This window comes from Lampetra fluviatilis, chromosome 60, assembly GCF_964198595.1.
Source record: "Lampetra fluviatilis chromosome 60, kcLamFluv1.1, whole genome shotgun sequence".
NCBI classification, from domain to species: Eukaryota; Metazoa; Chordata; class Hyperoartia; order Petromyzontiformes; family Petromyzontidae; genus Lampetra; species Lampetra fluviatilis.
Window position 1 is genome coordinate 3,517,280 of NC_136334.1, and position 20,957 is coordinate 3,538,236.

At 49.1% G+C, this 20,957-nt stretch overlaps 1 protein-coding gene across 1 annotated transcript; it reads right to left on the reverse strand.

The window, feature by feature from the left end:
* Positions 1–13,150: 13,150 nt before the first annotated feature.
* LOC144950933 (protein POF1B-like) lies at positions 13,151–20,027 on the reverse strand. The gene is made up of 7 exons (XM_078881113.1): positions 20,019–20,027; positions 18,668–18,798; positions 16,465–16,495; positions 14,870–14,950; positions 14,004–14,096; positions 13,245–13,358; positions 13,151–13,162 (listed from the first exon to the last, which is right to left on the reverse strand). The coding sequence occupies exons 1-7, from the start codon at positions 20,025–20,027 to the stop codon at positions 13,151–13,153; spliced, it is 471 nt and encodes a 156-aa protein (XP_078737239.1).
* Positions 20,028–20,957: the final 930 nt, after the last annotated feature.

The following is a 20,957-nucleotide window of genomic DNA, read 5'->3' on the forward strand; positions in this document are numbered from 1 at the left end:
TCTGCAGTACTAAACTCTACTGACCTGGTATCGACAATCAAGGGGATTGCCCTGTCCCCAGACGACCTGCTTGTCAGTTTTGATGTGGTTTCCTTGTTCACCAAGGTGCCTGTGCCCGACACCATCGCAATCATTGAAGACTTGGTTCATCAAGGACTAAATGCTGGGGTACCCCCCCTGGTGAGACACTGCTTAACCAATACATACTTCACCTGGAATGGAACCTTCTACAAGCAAATTGAGGGCACCCCAATGGGCTCCCTCCTATCTCCGGTTGTAGCCAACATCTTCATGGAGAAATTTGAGACGGACGCCATCCAGACTGCCACTCTACGCCCGACTTTATGGAAGAGGTACGTAGACGACACTTTTGTCATCTGGCCACATGGCCGGCCTGCTCTAGACCAATTTCTCGACCACATCAATTCCATACACCCAGCCATCAGATTCACCATGGAAGTCGAAAATGATGGCAAGCTACCCTTTTTGGATGTCCTAATCAAAAGGAGACCTGATGGTTCAATGAGCCACTCTGTCTACAGGAAAGCCACCCACACGAATGCTTATCTAAAACCGGATTCCCACCACCATCCATCCCAGAAGAATTCCCTCATCAAGACTCTATATCATAGAGCCCAATGCATCTCCGACCATGAACACATTTCCAGTGAACTCAAACACGTACGCCAAGCTCTTAAGGCTAATGGTTACTCCGACTACACAATCCGCAAAGCCATCACTCCAACCATTAAGAAGGATCCTGTTGAGGAGCCTTTCAAGACCATCACCTTACCCTACATTGCTGGGGTCACAAAAAAGATCTCCAAAATCCTGATTAAACACAAGATCCAGGTCCGATTCAACACAGTACATAAAATCCGTGATCTGGTACCGTCTGTAAAAGATGTGATTCCAGACATACAGTACCCTGGCGTCTACAAACTAAGTTGCCTCTGTGGTAGCAGTTACATTGGGGAAACCAAACGACACGTCTCAGACCGCATTCGTGAACATAAAGCTGATCTAAAACACGGTAGGACAAACACCTCAGCCGTGGCAGACCACTGTTACAACTCAGTGGGCTCACATGACATTGACTTCTCCAAGACGGAGGTTCTCTGCAAGCCATCTGACTATCATGAGAGATTCGTTCATGAGGCGATCCACATATACAAACACAGAGACAATTTTAACCGAGAAGATGGATTCAGGCTTAGCAATCATTGGAAGGACGTAATAAACCATTTCGATACACATTAGGGTGAGTTGAATAATACATAGTGTTATATTAAAATGTATAAAGTATAGGGTTGTTTACAGCAATACAGTATATAATTTAATGTTGGGTTTATCTATGGCAGTATATAGTACTGTATATGCTAAGAGAATAAAGTTTAGATGGAAGTATATTATATACTTCTTACGACGTAGAATTGTAATTTATTATTTGTTGTTAGTAACTCAGCTTATTGTAGAGTATAGTAAGTATCAGTTTATATTTTAGTTTTTTTTTATGTAGTTTTTACTTTGGTTTTCTACGTGGTTGTTTGGTAAATGCAGCTACATATCATTAACATTCCTTTCCTTTATTAACGTTGTTCCTTGCGCCCCCCCGTGGTGCTGTTGATCCTGCATAATGCATGGGCATAATGGGACTTTGAAACCCCTCCGCCCCCCCTCCTACGCATTGCCCATTGGTATGCTGAAATTCCTCTTCATATGCACATTCTTTTGTTAAGGCGCTCCTCCTCGCTACACCTATATAAGCTCCTAGCTTGATAATGTCTCATTCTTCGCCTGAGGACGGCTGCTTGCGTTGTGGCCGAAACGTCGTGAGAATTGTTTTATTATGTTTTATTTTTATTATTTTATTACTTCCCTTCTACGTGACTTTACCGAAAGAACCAAGAAGATAAGTATTGTTGTTTAAGCTCATGGAGCCACATGGTGCATTAAGTTGGGACACAGACCTGGGCCTAGGTGCTGTGCTGGGCCAGTACTTTACTGGGCCGGCAGAGCCGGCTTTCCAATGGCAGTGGAAACCAGGCATAAGTAGACTGGCCACATCTTACTTAATCAGAATAACAAATAGCGACACTGCAACCTACTGGCAGACCAATTAATGCCCACTTGCAGGCCGGTGCTCTGTTCACTTTGTCTTGCAAAGGGACAGCTGCCATTAGATGGTCCCTTAGGCTAATAAATTCGCGTGATCAGACATGGGTACAATATGAATGCAAGTACTGTATTAAAATGATCTTGAGTTTCAGTCCATCATCCCTACAGGGTCCATAAAATAAGTACCACATTGTGGAAACGTCAACAACGGTTGTCCGACGATGGAGATACTCGCGTCTAGCATAGGAATGTGAAATTTCCATAAAAGGCTCATTGCTGTAAAACAGGAGATGATCGCTGTCTTGTCTCATTTGAGCAGGCAATGTCTTCACTTTTAGGTTGCCTCTAACCAAGTGGCAGCAGAAGCATAACTATCGTGGGGGGCAGGGGGTGCCTTGCCCCCCCCCTCGGTAGCCAAAGCTATGATTTGGGGGGGTGCCTTTGATAACAACCATGAGATTAATTTTCAACAGCATCAAAAAATAAAAACTTATTTAAAACATGGTTTAAATTAATTTTTATAAAAATGTATTTCATTTTTTTAGTTGAATATAATTCGAGCGGTAACATAATACTGCAAAGATGTTACTATGGAGCTGTAGTCGTGGTTTCATTTTGCGAAAGCTGAGCGCCCCTACAGCAATAAATGTTCGAGACCGTGAGTGTAACGACGACGTTATTAGTAGGCAAGAGGAGTCTGCGATATATAATAGCCTGGGTGCGACCGTGCGAGACAAATCAGATATTGGGGCCCCACCAGACTGATTACCGCACCCCCTGAGCTGATAATGTCGTTACTCCACCACTGATAATGTAGTCACTTCGCCACTTGGTGGCGACCCGAGTGAGTTGTATTCGTGCCATACCCGAGCACGCCTGGGAGGTCCGCTTGCCACGACGTGCTGCCACAGTGAAAGTGGAGCCAACTCCAGCACCTGCCGTGAGGCCACATAGTTCGGTGTGCCAAAGAGACGTCTTGGGAGCTGCAGCACATGGTATGAGCCCCCTGAGCCCACTTTAGTCGACTTGGATTCATGCTGAAGTTTCAATGGAACATCTTCCGCAGTCCTAACAGTTCCCAGTTCTCACTGTGCATACACAGGCCGCTGGTATTGGGAACTGTCGTGGTCAAGTAAATGAAGAGCAGGCTAATTAAAGATGCATGCAGACTTCTGTTTATTTTGGCCAAGTTACATGAACAGCGTGTTGACAATCGCTGCCAAATGGACGGAAAACACCCCGACACCTCCCTTACAAACTCGTCGAACCTCCACCTCGCCAGGCATGCAGCGTGCAAGTACTAAAGCGGAGCGTAACGAGCGCGCGCGTGTCCACATACTTAAACCATTTTCCTCACCACCCGTGTACAAAACCCAGTGTTAATTACCATACCCCTCTTTCCACTGGCGATATTAGTTGGCCGCCGTATTTGGATGGTTTTTCCACTAGCCATTTGCCGAGCAGAGCCAGAACTGAGCAGCGGTACGCGAGCCTCACGATACGTTCCTGGAGAACTTGATGCGATGGACGTGGCCCCTTCCAGTAGCTTGTTCGCCGCTTGTTGCAGAGGTTCGAGGTTCGAATCAACCAGCCGCCCCGATTGTTATAATGCCGGTGTAACAAACACAATAATACCATGCTCTCTGCTTAAATGGACATTGAGTATCCCCTGATGCGAGTAACAAGAGTGGCCCAACGTGTGTGGGCATTAGGGTCCAAATCTGCGAAATGCCAAAAAGTACCCGCAAATTACTCATTTAGGACGATGCAAAGGGATCATTGCTCCCTTTTGGCGGAATGATTCCCCCAGGTCACGGTTGCAAATGAGACTCATTCTGGCCTCTTGCTCTCACCGAGTTAAATACATGGCCAAACAGGGCCAGGGCAAATGATTTGTTCATCGTGTGTGACGTCAGTTAGTACGCCGTGAGGACAGTGTCACCGCGTCATCTACATGCGACTCAACATAGTCAATTCCGTGTGACGTCAACAGCACGGCTCGGATTCTGTCATGGAAAAAACAACAGCCTGGCTGGCTCTGCTCTGTCGAAGCTCAAGTCTACAGTGGAAAAGAGGTACAAGTAAGCAAATGCTGAATCGTGTTAAGACTTTATAGCTCGTCGTAGTGCGCTACTGCACAGAGGTGGGCAAACCACTTTGCTAAAAAGTAGCATGTACTAATTCTACAAATCGATTAAAATAATATTTTCTATCCTTGATTCTCTACCCATCAAACTCATATCTCAACGTGTCACCCCTTTCATTAACGGGGCTTCAATTCAGGCCACCGTCAATGCCTCCAGCATTTCTAATGCCCTCAAGACTGCTGCCGGTAGCTCCGATTCCTCAGTCTTTAAGGCTAGGCCCTGCCATTTTTGAAAATGTCAATTGCATCTCAAATCTATCTTGAAAAGTCCTCGAAAGGGTTACGAAGTCACAGCTCAAACACTGTCCTCGAAAGTAGTCTCCACAGCCACGTAAGCCTGGTTTTTGCCAAGGACAATCTGTATACAGACACCCCTCCTACGTGTGGTCAGTTATTGTCTCTCCCCTGATCATGGGTCTTTCGTCTAGTTTTCCCAGACTAGGTTATAGGCATTGTATAACCACCACCGCCTGGGATAATCTTGTGGGTGACTGAATGCCAGGTGTTGTAAGACTTGGGCTGTGAGGTGACCAGCAATGGCAGTACAAATTCTGGATTCTATCTGCGTGGGCCTTTGATTGCTACTCCCGTCTTGTGCGTTTTTTATTATGGGTAATCCTGTTTTCCATTCGACACGACCAACACTCCTTAATGTAATTGGCCAAATATTCCATTGCAGGGTCCTCCATGCCTTCTGCGATAAATGATTGACTGCATCATTACAATCGCATTCATTCAGTAAAGCGCTAAAACGCATGGATTTCATTACACTATTAAGAACGTAGACAATGTGGGTTTTAAAAATAACCTTTGAAAATTAACGAATGGGCCCGCGTTATTTATTAACGTATTTCTCAACACACGTTGGTCACGCCACACGCATCTCCACACCGCAGCCTGTGACACCTGTTTCATGCACGGCGGTCGCCCATCCTAGCGCTTGCCAGGCTTAACCTGCTTAGCTCCTGAGATCGCGCACCCATTCCGGGCCATTTGTCACGAGCTACGCTGAGTGTGTGCAGCCAGAGGTGTGGCGGCACAGCAGCATCAATCGCACCGCTACTATGCCCTCACGTCTATGCCTCCCCTGCCTTTAGACAACCCGCACGAACCAGCGTGGTAAAGTATGGTCAAATAGCCCCCCCCCCCCAACAATGAGTGCAGTGTAGGCATTGGCGTAATGCACGGGGAGCAGGACTCGTGGTTCGTGCCACTGGGTACTGTGCAGGCCGTGGGGGTGCGGAGTTCTCTCCGCGTCCGAATCCAGTGCCAACCCTCCACCCCCGAGGTTGGGATGAACGAGACGGTGTAGCTGGCGGGAGTGTAGAAGTGTATACCCACGTTGAGCTTCCATCGCGCCGTACGTAGCTAACTGAGATAATCCAAGTGCCATTGAATGCGTCGCCACTCACCTGACATTCAGTTTCCCCAAAATGATGTTATTCTTTGACTAATCTACTAATCAGTAACAAATAAAAAAAGGAATTATTTTTTTGTTAACACATTAAAGTGTACAAAAAGCTAAATAAAAAGAATAATTAAGAAAATTCAGAAACCCAAACCCAATTAACCTGCACCAAAAGCATTGCGGTGCTTCTGTTCACGTTGAAGAGTGACATTGGCCAGCAACCTGTGCATCCGTGCGTGTGTGCGCGAGGACGTGTGTATGCATTTGAGTGCATAACTGCGTGTGCTAATTTGTAGAATTAACCCATTAACACCTGGGAGCCAGACCCAGGTGTTATGGGTCTGCCACAGCAAGCCTTGACACTTCACGCGATGGCTTCAAAGTGCACTAAGCCTCGCACAAACGCCGTGGTGACATCCCCATCACTTAGCGGGCAATTGGCAACCGTTGTTGTTGTTGTGTGTAGAGGGTTACCCATACATGCCCAGTTGATGTACTGGTTGCTGACCATTGGGGCAAGTTATTTCCTGGTGAGTCTGCGCTCCCGCGTGTGGACGTGGCACCATGCGTTTCCCCCTTAGAAGATTCTCTCGGATTACGCAAATCGGACGGTCTTGGTCGCCTTCTCGCTCGCGACTCTGCTGTCTCCGTGGTGTCCAGCGTTCTGCGGAAGGGGTCGGGGGAATGGCCAAAGATCGAGACGTCATCGTGGCCAAAGCCGCAGACGCCACCGCTGCACCTCGCGGCCAACGTTCTCTACGCTTGGCCAGATCTCGCAGCTTCTGCGCAGGAGAGGCACTCAGCGACCTCCAAAATATGCCCCTGTTGTCAACCATCTGTTTTCAGACAGAAGCTTGAAAACGATGCTGATGTGTAGCCTAAACAGACTGTTGGGGCAAGTGCTGTTTGTGGGAAAATATGAAGGCCGGCATAGCACACGAGGGGGTGGGTGGCCAGCACCACACCCGACCTGCTTTGTCTCCCGAGTGGAAATGTTTACACATACAGACACACACAGAGGAAGGAGCTCCAACAAGAAGACCCCCAGCCCCCACATTGAACCATCGTGGGGGAGTAGGGGAGAGTGGGGGTGGGGGGGGACTCTCACCTGCACGGAGTAGTTGCTGTACACGCACTCTCCGTACGTGGGCACCAGGCGCAGATACGGGTACTCCGTCTCCCGCCTGCAAGAAAGAGCGGCGGTCACGGAGAGGAGGACGGCGCTCGTGGAGTTCGGTCCGAGCGGCCGAGGTCACATTAAACTAAAAACTAAACTATTTATTATTTTATCCGGCAAGGCCTCAACTGAGCTACATCGCTCTTTTTACACACTTTTATTTAACTCACGCTGTCTGTTGTTGTCGTCATATCCTCAAATCTTGTAACTCAATTTTAACCCACTTCCCAATGTGGTATCGACTGCAAACTTGGTATACTTATGTCATACTGATGACAATACTATATTCTATCATAAAAAAAAACATTTACATTATTTTTGAACGTTATGTTTCGGTTTGGGTCTAATTGTCCACGCTCAACTGATGTTGGCTGTAAATCACCACGGCCCCTTACGTTATGGCAAGCTTTGCGGCCACTTCCTGGAGTCGTGGATTTCTGCCATTACGAGTAGGGTCCATTTAATTAAAGTGTGTTTTTAAAAAAGTATTTTTTTATATTACTTATTCACAAGTGACGTGGACACAAAGGAGAGCTCAATGAAGTGGCTTATCATGTGGAAATGCACAGCCACCAAATCATTTAAATGCACGATTCTAAATGTAGAGGGACAAACCAGAGGACCCGCGGAAAAATTAACACGACCACGGCGAGAGAGAGACACTCAAACACCAACTACACAGCAGGCGTCAGGGTCAGGATCAAACCCACGACCGCCTGCATACCAGGCGAGGGAGACAACATCTCGACGCTGTGGCACCCATTATATTTAATTGGCACTCGCTGCAGGAGCCTTGGGGTCCTTACTTGACGGTGGTGTTCACCACGGTGGACGACTGCGTGGACGACCTTTGGCTCATGGACATCCTTAACCTCTCCATCTCCTGTGCACAGACAAAGATCCCCCGTTTAGGTTTAACAGACTGTTGAGGCAAGTGTTGTTAGCGAGCACCTCCTCTGCACACACAGACACACAAGTTCACACATGTCGGGCGGCAGGGTAGCAACGTCATGGTAACACTTGTGCCACGCGAGCAAGAAGCACCCGGGTTCGTTTCTTGACTCGGACGCCCCTCTGTGTTTGTATGTTTTCCCCCTGTTCTGCATGGATTTCCGAAAGTTTCTCCTTGTTTCCTCTCATAACTAAAATAATCGCACAGTGTAACCGGTATTGGCCAAAATATCTGAATGGTGAAAAATTCCTGAAAAATTACTTAATCAAGATCGCAGAGAGCAGTAGCAACATCGCTCCCCTCCAGTGAAAAAAACTTCGCAGGACCCTTCCGGAAAGAGAATCTTGAGTCTCTGTAAACATCCACCTCTCCGGCAATTCAACAAGAGTAATTAGTAGCATGATTTGGAGCCATGATTCAGCTGAAGAATTACGTTTTCTTTGTCTCTTTAAGTTCTGTTTTGTTTATTATTATATTATTTTTGGTCATCCCATTGTCTTAATAGAGCAATGTCCAATAATTAAATCACCTGCAATGCACCGAATCTCATCACATCTCAGACGTCAAGCGAAGTTGAGCCTGGAAAGTGGGCGATCACCATGCATGGTAGATTGTCATAGGCAGCTGCGGGGCTACTTTGTGATTGGTGGAGGTAGCTTTGTGATATCCGCTTCTATAGGGCATTGATATGGCCTCACAAGCAGTGCATTCGCCACTTGTTGTGGAGCTTCGTGGTTCGAATCCAGCGGCCCGCTCTAATTATTATTAGGGCGGGCAGTAATACTTACTAATAATTACCGCAGTAATAGTTACCAGTAATAATTATTACTGCGGTGTGTATTTCTCATTTTATCTAGGTTTTTGCGTTGCATTTGTGTCAAAGCACTTGACAAGAATGATACATTTTACATTAATATTGGCTGATGGGGAAAAGGGTTGGAGTTTGAGTATTGGGGAGGGGAAGGGATGGCAAGGAAGGGTAATGATAGGAAAAGAGAAGGGCGAGGTTAGGAAGGGGAAGGGGGAGGATAGTTAAGGGTTTAAGGATGCGGACAGGAAGTAGTAATTGCCGGAATTATTCCAGCCACCGCCAGCATCGCTCAAAGTGGACGTTCACGACACCCCTACGTCATTCGCAAGAGCAGGCCATTGTGTGCCACCAGCTTCAGAGTCCACATTTACCAAATTCAAAAATTTACACCGCAAATGACTCAACTGGGATTGTAGGAAGTGGTAATCGTCGCCACCAACTGGCGGACTAACGCCCCGGGTCACTCGCAAATGAGACTTCCCCCTTGGGTCTCTTGCATTTCCACCGGGTTAAACAAAGTCAACGTTAATTTTTTTTCTCTTCCAACACAGCATGGTCACATCCTGCTCCACTACTGCTCCGTGACGCGATGGCCACCCAGTACGATCGGGTGGAAAATAGAAAATAAACGGTGGAGAAGACAACAACGGAGACATCTATGGCACATATCTTTGCTTGTATCAAAGTAATAAATATGAGAATAGGTTTTAACCTTTCTGGCAATTAAATAGGTGTTAAGATGTTCAAATACCAAATAGATGCCTTTTTCAGAAGCAACCAAACAAACATGCTCTAATGATATATGGAGTGTCAATGTATATAATTGTCAGAGCATGTTTGTTTGCATGTTCACCACAAGTACCTGTGGTTATAATGCAGACTTGATTCCTTGCAAAAGGTTTCTATTTGCTGTTTGAACATCTTAACACAACTCCTTTTTTTTCTAGAAAGGACAAACACCTGTTCTTATTTTGACAACGGACATGTAGTGTGAAAGAAATGGACCATGTGTCACCTCGCGGAGCGTGGCGATGATCTGCTCCTGCTGGGAGATTGTGCGCTGCAGCTCCGCCAGGCGCTGGTCACTGCCCTGGCTCGAGCTCTGGCTCTGCTGCTGGAAGCTCTCGATCCTCATCTGCACAAGACAAAGATCCCCCCCACCTTTCAACAGACTGTCAGAGCAAGTGCTGTTAAGCGAGCATCTCTCAGAATCTTTATTTCTCCTGGGAGAAATCCGATGAGCTATGAAGCTCTTTTTCACAGACGTCCGGGAAATGTCCTTATGAAAGTCGGCACGGCACACGAGGGGGTGGCTGGGCAACACCACGCCCGGCCGCCTTTGCCTCCGCAGTGGCGATGTTTACATATCACATCAAGTACTCATTTGAATCTGAGTCGACCTAGGGGAGGACCAGGACAGGTTCAAATGATCGTCACTGGTGGCGGCCGTGAGCGGGAATTGAACTGGGGTTGCCGGGTTCATTGCGCAATGCGATAACCGCTACACTTCCGCTGTCCACTCAGCAACACAAAGACAAAGATCCCCGGTTTAGCATTAACAGACTGTAGGGGCAAGTGCTATTAGCAAGCACCTATGAAGGCCGACACGGCACACGAAGGGGTTGGTGGCCAGCACCACGCCTATCAGCCTTTGTCTCCCCAGTGGCGATGTTTTACGCACCGCACTAGGTACTAATTTGAGGCCGAGTCGACCTAGGGAAGGCACAGGATCGGTTCAGATAATCGTCATTGGTGTTAACTGTGAGCAGGAATCTAAATAAAACTCGGGTCGCCGGGTTTGTGGTGCACACTATAGTTGCACATAACCGATCTCCACCCATCGACACAAACACGCACGCACACACACACACGCACACACAAACGTGCACGCAACCAAGCATCATCCACATCTTTGCTCCCATCACGATAGTCCCCCAGGCTGGCCGAGTGCGACAGCAAAGCACTCTGGGCTCGTAATCCAGAGGCTGTCGGTTGGAACTCTCGGCAAGGGAGTTAAAACAACGGGACGGGTCTCTTAAATCCCTCCACCTCTGTCCAGCCACAGTGAGGGAGCACTGAGACACAAGTAGTGGAGGCTGAGCTCGCAGAACCACATGGCTCAATTCCTTCAATCGTCATTATTAAATCTCTCCCCCTCTAGTCTTGATTTGAAACTTTCGTGATTGCAGGAATCCATACTCTTTAGTTCTTTCGGTTGCGAGGAACAAGGTATACCCTCCATCCACAATAACCCTTTATTATTGGACCCTATATTTCCATGATCCTATGAACAGCTTCCTAAAAAATGTGGATAAAATAAGGTGAGATGTGATGTGGCGTATAATTTAAATAATTCCCAAAGTGGTAAATCCAAAGCACTGACAATGACAGAGAAGCCGTCTCTTCTCTCACCAGGTCAAGATTGGGCGCACAGTCGGTACCGTTTTAATCAAGGCCTTCGTGAGAAAGGAGAATCGCGTTTAGCCGATGGCGTCTACACGCGCGGACTCACCACTCCTACGCTCGTTGCAAACGACTCCGACTAAGCGGAATGCGACATCGTGACTGCAATTATTTTATACGGGGATAATCTTTTCAATGTAGAACTATTTTGCTGGATTAAGCCTTTATTGTTCCAATTCCATCTCATTCAAACATATCATGTATCACGTTTCACGTTCATTTTGTTAAAGCAGGCAGGTGAGACTTCAAGAGAGCAGGATTAGAGACTCGCTCGCCGTGTGCGACCCCCTGCGTCACCAAAGTGGCCAAAGCGATGTAATGAAAGGGAATCGGGATCGGAGCAAAAACACGCAAGTTGTCTCGGACAGATTACTCTGAATACTTTACTCGTTCAAAATAAGTAACGTCGTGAGAAGCCAAAGAGCTGAATAGGATTGACGGGGTAACGGGCAAGAGGCCGTTGCAGTGACGGAAGTGAACGAAGCGCGACAAAATCAGCGGCGCAGTTTTGGCAGCTCAAAAAATACTGCCCACTTCTGATGTCCACCCGCTGCAGCTAAGATGCTCGCAGTGGTGGAAATATGGCCTGTGGGCCCTTTTCAAGTGGTAGGCCTCACGTGACCACGCACAGAACGCGTGATGTGAAGCTGTTGGCCGTGTGTTACCCATGGGCCCTGGGTTCCCCCCCACCCCACACCCCGCTGCAGGAGGAATTCCAGTTCATAGAAACGTTTGCGTCGTTTGAGCGGTGTTTTTGCCGGGTCCTTGTCTCAATACCCCTGACCCCGTGACCTCTGCATCACCTTCATGCTGGACACCTCCCTGTCCCTCTCGGCGGCCTGGTCAGCGAGCTGCGACTCGTAGCGGCGTCGTATTTCCTCCATCGACGCCTGGTTCGAAGACTCCCTCTCCGACTTCAGGGACATGAGCTGAAACGATCGTAAACGGAATGCCAAGACGAGATTGAGAATCGAAATCAACGGATCGCTCGATTGTCCACGCTGCTGCCATCCGTAACGTCGCCACACCGCCAATGTGGTGCGCATCATTCCACTGCTGGATGGGAACGTTCCCATGTCACATTGGGGGTTTATATGACCATACTTCACCATGCCAGTTAGTGTAAGTTCCAGTTAAAGTTTATGTTGTTTAACCAGGTAAGAACTCAAGAGACCAGGGGAAGTCTCATTTGCAAGAGTGGCCTCTCATGTGACCTGAGGCTTTGATATGCCAGCAGGGAGCTATGAGTTATACGTGCAATCCCAATTGAGTGTTTTGCAGGTAATCTTTAAGTATTCAGTTTAACCGATTCTGTTTTTACATTGTACTTTTTTTAGCTATGGGATGAAACTGGGAAATCCGGAGGAAACCCATGCAGAACATGGGGAGAGAACATACAAACTCCACACAGGAAGGCACCCGAGTCGGGAATCCAACACAGGCCCTTTGCTGTAAAGTAACACAAGTGTTACGTATGTATGTAGAACTTTTTTGGCACCGTACATAGCCAACCGCGCTAATCGGAGGTGTGTCGTCACAACCGCCCGGCTAAAAAGCCTCCCTTCATTCGCCTGACACTGCATCCGTTGCATTTTCCCGTTTAAATCTAATTGAACAAAAATATAATATTCAAAAATTAGCAATTGTGCTCGTCTCTCCCGATTTGCATGACAGCTGGTCACCGTCTCGGTTTCACGGAGGAGCAAAATGTCAACAACAACGTCTCTCCATCTGCTGCGTTAAAGGGCATCGGCTGCCATAGTTGTCGCTATACCTGTGCCTGGTGCTGCTCCTGCTGCTGCCTCTGCTGCTGTAGCACCGACTCGTTCTTACGCTGCAGAGACTCGCACTCGCTCCGCGCCGCATCCAACGCTCGCTTCATTTCCTGCAGGCTCAGCGAGTCAGCTGTGCCGGATGCCAGGGACTGCTGCTCACGTACACGCACAGAACACAAAGATCCGGTTGCCGAACGAATACATAAGGACGTGCTCGTTACACACAAAGTGCTTACCACAAATGAACCACAATACTTTGCTGATCTTGTCAAGGAACGTAAACCGTCACGCAAACTCCGGTCATCCTCCAGTCTGCCCGGCACGCCCTGACGCACTTCACAGCCGATTATTGAAACTGGTGCTCGCGAAGAAAGCTTCTCCTCCTCGTCTGTACCTGCAGCTCCAGGTTGTTTTTCTGGAGGTTGCTCGCCAGCTGGGAGTACTGCTCGGCGAGTTGCCCCTTTTTCACGGCTTCCTCGGACAGGTGAAAGCGAGCGTTCTCCGAGCTCTGGTGACACACGAGGGGTCGTGCGTGGAGGTGATAACATTGAAAAGCACAGCCACTGGCACCTCAATAAGTCTCTAATCCCACATTTCCACGACCAATTCTAAAGCTGTCCAGAGTTGTCACGACGCTGCTGCTGTAATAGTGGTCTGGAATTGTAATCCAGAGGTTGCCGGTCCAATCTCCCTGCAGGGCAGTTGAAACGATGTTGCTAATTTCTTTAATCCCTCCACTTATGTCGACGCAGTCGTGTAAATGGCTCCGCAACAGTGAGTCGATCGGCAGATCGTGTTTGGCGGTGCTATATGAGCAGTGGACAGGGCTAACCTATGTCGTGGGTGGGGCCACCTGAGTAGTGGGTGGGGCTACTAGAATAGTGGGTGGGGCCACCTGAGTAGTGGGTGGGGCCATCTGAGTAGTAGGGGGAGGGGTGCTACCTGAGTAGTGGGGGGAGGGGTACTACCTGAGTAGTGGCCTATGAACAGCAGGCGGAGCCAATGTCAGACAGAACAGGGGTGGGCGTGGTTATGTAAACGTAGGCGGGGTTGATGGAGGGAGGTGTGGCCAGCACCCCCCCACGCGTGCCGATTGAGCCTCCCACAGACATTGCGGTATAACTTTAAACCGGCCCCTTGTGTGGCCTCTTACCCGGACGTCATCCTGCAGACGGGCGAGCTCGTTGGTGAGCGCCCCGAAGGTCCCCATCACCAGCTTCATGGCCCTCTCCATGGACGACTTCACCTGCAACCCAAATCCCCGTGGAACTTAGTGGATGAGTTAACTCGTCCACGGATTCCTCAGTAACTGAGGGTTCGTGACTCAGTGCCCTTAACACTCAATAAACTTGAAGCTTGTGTATAAGCAGCTATAACTTCTAAGGATATATGCATGCACATGCACACGTGCACGCGCAAGGTAAATGTAAAGATCGTTTTAGCTTTGCAGACTGTCAGGAAAAGTGCTGATAGCGAGCACCAAATAAAACCGGCGTGGCACACGGAAAGGGCGGAGAGGGTGGTGTGGCCTCTTTTGAGGCCGAGTTGACCTAGAAGAGGGGCCCAAGGCCGTTAGCAATGGCCAGGAATCAAACTCAGTTGGGCGGGTTCTTAGCACCGTGTGCTAACCACTGTACGGGCTGGACAGAAGAAACGAGAAACAATGCAAAGGAGGGCAGTGAAAACGAGACAACACGAATCGATTGTTGATTTGAATCACAATCCCCGAATCGTGACATTTCATTCAAACGACAGAGAGACGGTGGGCGTAGCATGGTTGGCATAGGCCCTGATGTAAGGGTCTAAATGGGGTAACGCCGCTATTCCATTTTTCCCCACCCATCCGACTTTTAGCCCAAACACCTGGGCCCCTCCTCTGCCTGGGCCCCTCCGCTGCCTGGGCCCGGTGCAGTTGCACCGCCTGCACACGACTCGATAGCTGCTCCACTTGGGGCGGTGGGCGAGTGGTGATGCGTTTTGGTGCTGTGCGTGCGAGTGGACGCACGGGATGCTCCTCACCTCCAGCAGTCCCCGCAGGTGCAAGCGCACCGTGTCGGACGTCCCTCCCGGGATCTTCAGGTCGAGGTTGTCGACGTCGTTCTGCGGGCGGGGCGATGCGGACACGTCAACTCCCGCTCTAGAGGCGGTTATTCCCGATTCCACGACGCGATCATCTCTGTATCTCAAATCACGTGACTTATGTATGGCCACTCCCACTCTGAATCCCATACCTGTCAACCACCTAATCAGTACCTACCTCATTACAGACCAATTCAGACCTTATTGGTCACCCCGTGCCCCTTATAAATCTCAACGTTCATTCTACAAAGTCCCATCACGAGGGAGAAACACAAACAAATAGACAAAAAAATGTTTGCCCGTATTGAAACGGCTGTACAAGAATACGGGTAAACCATATGGGTTGATAACTACGGAATCCCTCCCCACTCTGCCCCACCGCCGCCCGCTGAGAAACAGACTCTGCTCCTCCACGCAGCTCGCTTCTGCTCGCTCCTTCTCTACTCTTGATGTGGTGGAAATTTCCGGGGATATAACTAACAGGGCGAGCTTGCATGGTGTGTCTGCGAGCGCATATTACTCGCAGTGCGGAGGTCACCCCGGCGCGGCAGTGGAAACGACTGTGCCAGTTTTTCAAATCCACCCCCACCCTACCCCGACCCCACCCAGCAGTAAAAATAGGTTCACCGCAGTTAGTTGACTGGCAGGTCACGCGGGGTGGTGGGGGTAAAGTGTGGGCGCGTCCACCTCTTCGCGGACGTTTGGTCAGTGTGGAAGAGTAGACCAAATTCCGCCTGGAGAAGCTCTCTGCCGCTCCCACTATTGGGCTCTCTTGATCCCCCCTTTAGCGGAAGCCATTCGGGCCAGCAGCGACCCTTCCGCCAGAGGTGACACGAGTAAGAAATCCCAGGGCTGCCCCTTTACCCTTTGAAAATAGCTATCAGATCGAGCTATGAACCCGTGCTGTGACCAGCACGGTGAAGCATGGTCACACAGCAGCCGTGGCACCGTCGTCATGTTATCACGAGCGTTCGTAAATATCCAGCTGCTCTCTACGTTATTCAAAAGAGCAAATGCCGGTTGTGTTGAATGCGCCGCCCGTGTGTCGTGCATACAGGGTGACCCAAAAACCAGGACACATAGGGTTATTATATATATATCACATCGGGTTATTTAATGTATTTTAACAAATGTTCAAACTGACTTCCATTAACATGAATGCATCCACGAATTATTATTTGAAATAAATTTAGAGGTGTTTAAACAAATATTATAGCCGTGTAAATCTTTGAACATTCATCAATTAAGTTTTGTTGTCTCAGTTCGCTCGAGGTTCTTGGTCGAGTTTTGTCAACGACAGATTTGAGGTGACTCGAACGGGAAGAAGAAAATAAATACGAATAATGACAATTGAAAAAATATAACCTGAAAAAATAAAACATATTTTAACACCAGTGTTCAACTAAATTAAATAGTCCTGTGTGTCCTGCCTTTTGGGCCACCTTGTAGATCAAGAGTGTGGTGAATGTGTTTCGTTATGGGCCCGCATCCTGATTCCTTGTGAGCGCTCATGCACAGACATCGGACTCAATTACCTTTATCGCTGGGCTGTCCAGGGATTTCAGCCTAGAAAGCAGAAATGTTGCTGCAGTTAGTGATCTCAGTTGAGTGTTAACTCGGGACACCAAGTTGATATTGTTGAACTGCGTGAGAACTCGAGAGACGAGGAAAGAGTCTCTTTTGCAAGAGCGACTTGGATCAGGGTAATAACACCTCCACAGTTGGCTACATACAGTGCGAAAGAAGTTCAACATACATAGCAATGATAATTTTTTTGTAAAACTTGCCAGTAGGGGGCGATGATTGCTACACACAACCTCAATTGAGTAATCGGCGATGGAGTTTTAAAATTTGGCAAATACAGATCCTGACGCTGGCACACGATGGCTTACTCTTGCGAATGACGTCACGGGGTCATAACGTCAAATGTGAGTGAAGCAGATGACGCGTAGTATTATTACGGTTCATACCACACATAGTAGCAATAATCAGGGTGGTCGCTGGATTCCAACCACGAACCTCTGCAAAGAGCGACGAACTCGCTAACACTGGGACACGTCACCGGTAATGACCAACATCACAATCAGCTCAGCCTCACGCCAGCATACACAACGCAACATACTAATAAACATGCTTCCACAAACAGGGTGGTGAATAGGAGGGAGAGGCCTTTGGGCTTCTTAGCTTATGGATAGAAGGCCAAATTAGAGGGGTTTTTATTTTACTTATGTAGTGTCATAGATGATGTCACTATAGTGTAGCGACAGTACCGAGTGAGTGGTCCTCTATGTGCGGAGCCTCTCCCTGGCACCTGAGTGAGTATACCAGGGAAAAGGTCTGGTGAGGTCATGACAGTCTGGGTGAACCCAAGGGGGCACGTGACCGGATGAGGTGGTAACGAGGACCAGGGAGGAGGCGAGAGGAACACGTGGTGTGGATCCTGAGTTGTCGAGAAGGATCTGGAAAAGTGGAGTGGCCAAGGGGGGGGCCTGGCCACGCCGCAGCGGATAAAAGCCGAGTCCCGACGGGGATTGTGGTTGTTCATTTCTGGGAAGAAATCCTCCGTCTTCGTGGGTCCTCGGTCTCTGGTCACCCCTCCAAGTGTATATAGTTACTCGTGGTGGTCACCACCCTTAGTCGTTATCCAGTTAAGTAAAGAGTTACCTGTTGGAGATAGTGAATAAACGTGTTGTCTCCAAGATCAAATGTGCGCCTCAATTGAACCCACTACACTTACAAATTTGCAATGTGTTCAAATAATTCTGTAAGGTCGGTGCCAGTAGACTGCCCTTAGCCTCGAGGCTGAATGTAGGAATCACGCTGCCGCCTTGCCGAGCCAGCGGCGTGCCACGTCACGGCGGTAAGGGCTGCCATGGGGGACCTGGCCAGTGCCAGCGAGCCGCCACCCTTCCCAATGGTAGTGGAAACGCGGCATCGATGAGTTCTCATCGAACCCCAGTGCGCTTGCCAGTGAGCGTATGGCTATTGGGGGGCGGCATCTCGTGTGTAAGCCCTGCTATACAGCGAGAGCGTGTGGGTCTTTGTCTTTTGGAGGAGGCTCATGAAGGACGCTACTCGTCGAATGGAGGCAGTTGCCCATCCAGCAACAATGGAGGTCAGAGGAGCGACGCTCACAAAGAGCGGAGTGCCGGGCGGTTAACATACAGCAAGTTGGCAGAGTCGGGAGCAAAGGCGATGCATCTGCCGGTTGTCTCAATCAGTCAACCCGTTCCACCTGGGTTTATCCAATCATCTCCTGCCAAACAGCGATCCTTGGACACTTCACACGACCTCAAAGTGCACCTAGCCTGGCAAATGATTTGAGGCGACGTCATCGTCACTTTGTGGTGAATGACGGCTGTTGTTGTTGTTTGTGTGTGTCTGTTTGGTGATGGCGGAGTGGGGAGTGGTAATGTAGCGGTTAGCGCGCTGTGCTATGAACCCGGCGACCTGGGTTCGATTCCCGCTCACAGCCAACACCAGTGGCGATTATCTGAACCGGTCCTGGGCCTCCCCTAGGTCGACTCAGCCTCAAATGAGTGCCTGGTGCAGTGTGTAAACATCGTCACTGGAGAGACAAAGGCGGTCGGGCGTGGTGCTGGCCACCCACCCCCTCGTGTACCGTCCCGGCCTTCATAGGTGCTCACTAATAGCACTTGCCCCTACAGTCTGTTAAGGCTATATGGGGGATCTTTGTCTTTGGTGATGGCAGAGAGGGGGTGGTGGGGGGGGCAGCACCTGGTACGCAGGCCCTGCACGTTGGTCTCCAGGCAGGTGTAGAGTTCGCTCGACGTCCCGCGCAGCTCTCCCAGCAGATCGCTCACCGGCTGCAGCTCCTGGCTGAGAAGCGCGTCGTGCTGCCGCGACAGCTGCACACAGCGTGAAACACCGAGGTAAAGATCCTCCGCGTGGCTCTTTTAGGCCCTGATGGGGCAAGTGCCGTGAGCGGGCACCTAGGGAGGCCGGCACGGCGCACGGGGCGAATGCTGCGAGCGGAATGGGCCGGCGTGGCAAACGAAACTCCACATACGAGAATATGGCCAAGATGATGAAAACTAAACCAAAACGAATTTGCCGCGCAATGTTTTTCATTCACCCCAATAGTTTTGCAGACTTTGCTTTTGCCGAATAAATGGGCTGTTGGGAGTGATTTTCAAAAACTGAATTCACTCATCAAAAGCAACGCAACAACGTGCCTCAAGAAGCAGGAGATGGAGCAGTGAAATCATCTCGTGCGCAGAGGCTGGATGGATCGTTACATCGCGATACTGGGAGATGGTGATGGCTTCGCTGACAATGATGATAATAATACAACGCTTACTTTTTACAAATCGTGGTTGCTGAGTGCGGGCCCAAAGCAACAAGCGAAAAGCGGCAAACAGCGCTGTTAACGTTGTTATAGATACGAGTCGATACGTTGCGTGAATCGAGCAAGGTTATCACCTGAAGACTGTCGCTTGTGTTGCGATCGAAACGTCGTGATCTATTAATTTTCTATCTACGTGACTTTACCGAAAGAATCAAAGAGTATGATATCATAAGGGCTCGGGGTAAATAGACAGTGATGGGAGGAGGGAATTCCAGTGGAGCGGTGCGAGGAGAAAAGCAGAAAGGGAAGCGATGTGACCTGCAGTGTGGTGAGTGGGTGGTGAGTGCGTGAGTGAGTGCATGGGTGGGCGAGTGGTTTGGTGAGTAGTTGGGTGGATCGATTAGTGAGCGAGTGAGTGGGTGGGTATGTTGTCGTGAGCTGAAGTGTGGTAGTGGTGGTGACTGAAGTGTGGATGAGATGAAACGGTAGACTGAATTCCTGTGGAAGTTCACAGGAACAGCAATCACAGGAACAGCAAGTAGCGATGTAACTGTGATGAGGAGGCAAACATATTACAAGAATTAACTAAATAATTGCTTAGTATTTTACCAGGTAAGCCCCACTAAAGCTGTAGAGCTCTTTTTAAGGAGCGACCTGGCCATCATAAATGAGAGAAACTCAATGAAGTGGCTTATCACGTGGATAATTATAGCAGCCAAATACTCTGAATGGGGGGGATAATAGGTGGGGGGGGGTGGTCATACAATGTGAACTCGTCGCCATGGTCATGGTGCACCCACCGTTTTCGGGCTGGGGGGCGCGGGGGACACGAGGAACTGGTGCTGGGGTGGTGGAGCGACCGGAGGAGGCGACACGAGGGGGGACACGGGGTGCTGCTCGTGGGGCGTGGGGGCGGCCGGGGAGGGCAGGCGCATGGCGGGTCGCGGCGGCTCCGTGTGCGTCACCTCCACCTTGCTCGCCCGGCCTCTCATCTGCACACAAAGATCCAAGGCCGTAGCCATGGAGTCAACATTGGGGGGGACCACATCTTCCAGGGTGTCTGGGGGTCCCAACCCAGAAAAATAGAAAAATTTGAAAACTCATTTCCTGCATAAAATATTTTTAAAAATTCCTAACGCGTGGGATGGACTTTTTATTTATTTTGTACAATAATGTATAATAGTGTATTGTATTACATTCCTCTGTTTTTACTTTTTTACTATTTCTTGTTTCATTGTATGTAATGGCAGAGATTAGGGATTAATAAAGTACAACCATAACCAAAATCATATAAAAATAAATCTATGCATTGATTTATATGAAGACAAGTCCAGATATTGTGGCCAAGGTTTAGCAAATTGTTGTTTTATTATTTTTATAGCAATATATTGGGGGGGCATTTTGAGCATTTTTTAATATTGGGGGGGATGTGCACCCCCCAATATTTATTATAATTACGGCCTTGCAAAGATCACGCCGATAGCCTTAACGGATTGTCAGGGCGAGCACTGTTAGAGTAACGCCCATGGAGGCTGGCACGGCACGCGAGGAGGTGGGTGGACAGCTAGACGCCCGGCCGCCTTTGTCTCCCTCGTGGCGATGTTTACGACACCGCACCAGGTACTGTACTCATTTGAGGCTGAGTCAACATAGGGGAGGCCCAGGACCGGTTCAGATCATCCTCAGTGGTGTGGGTGACCGCAAGTGGGAATCGAACTC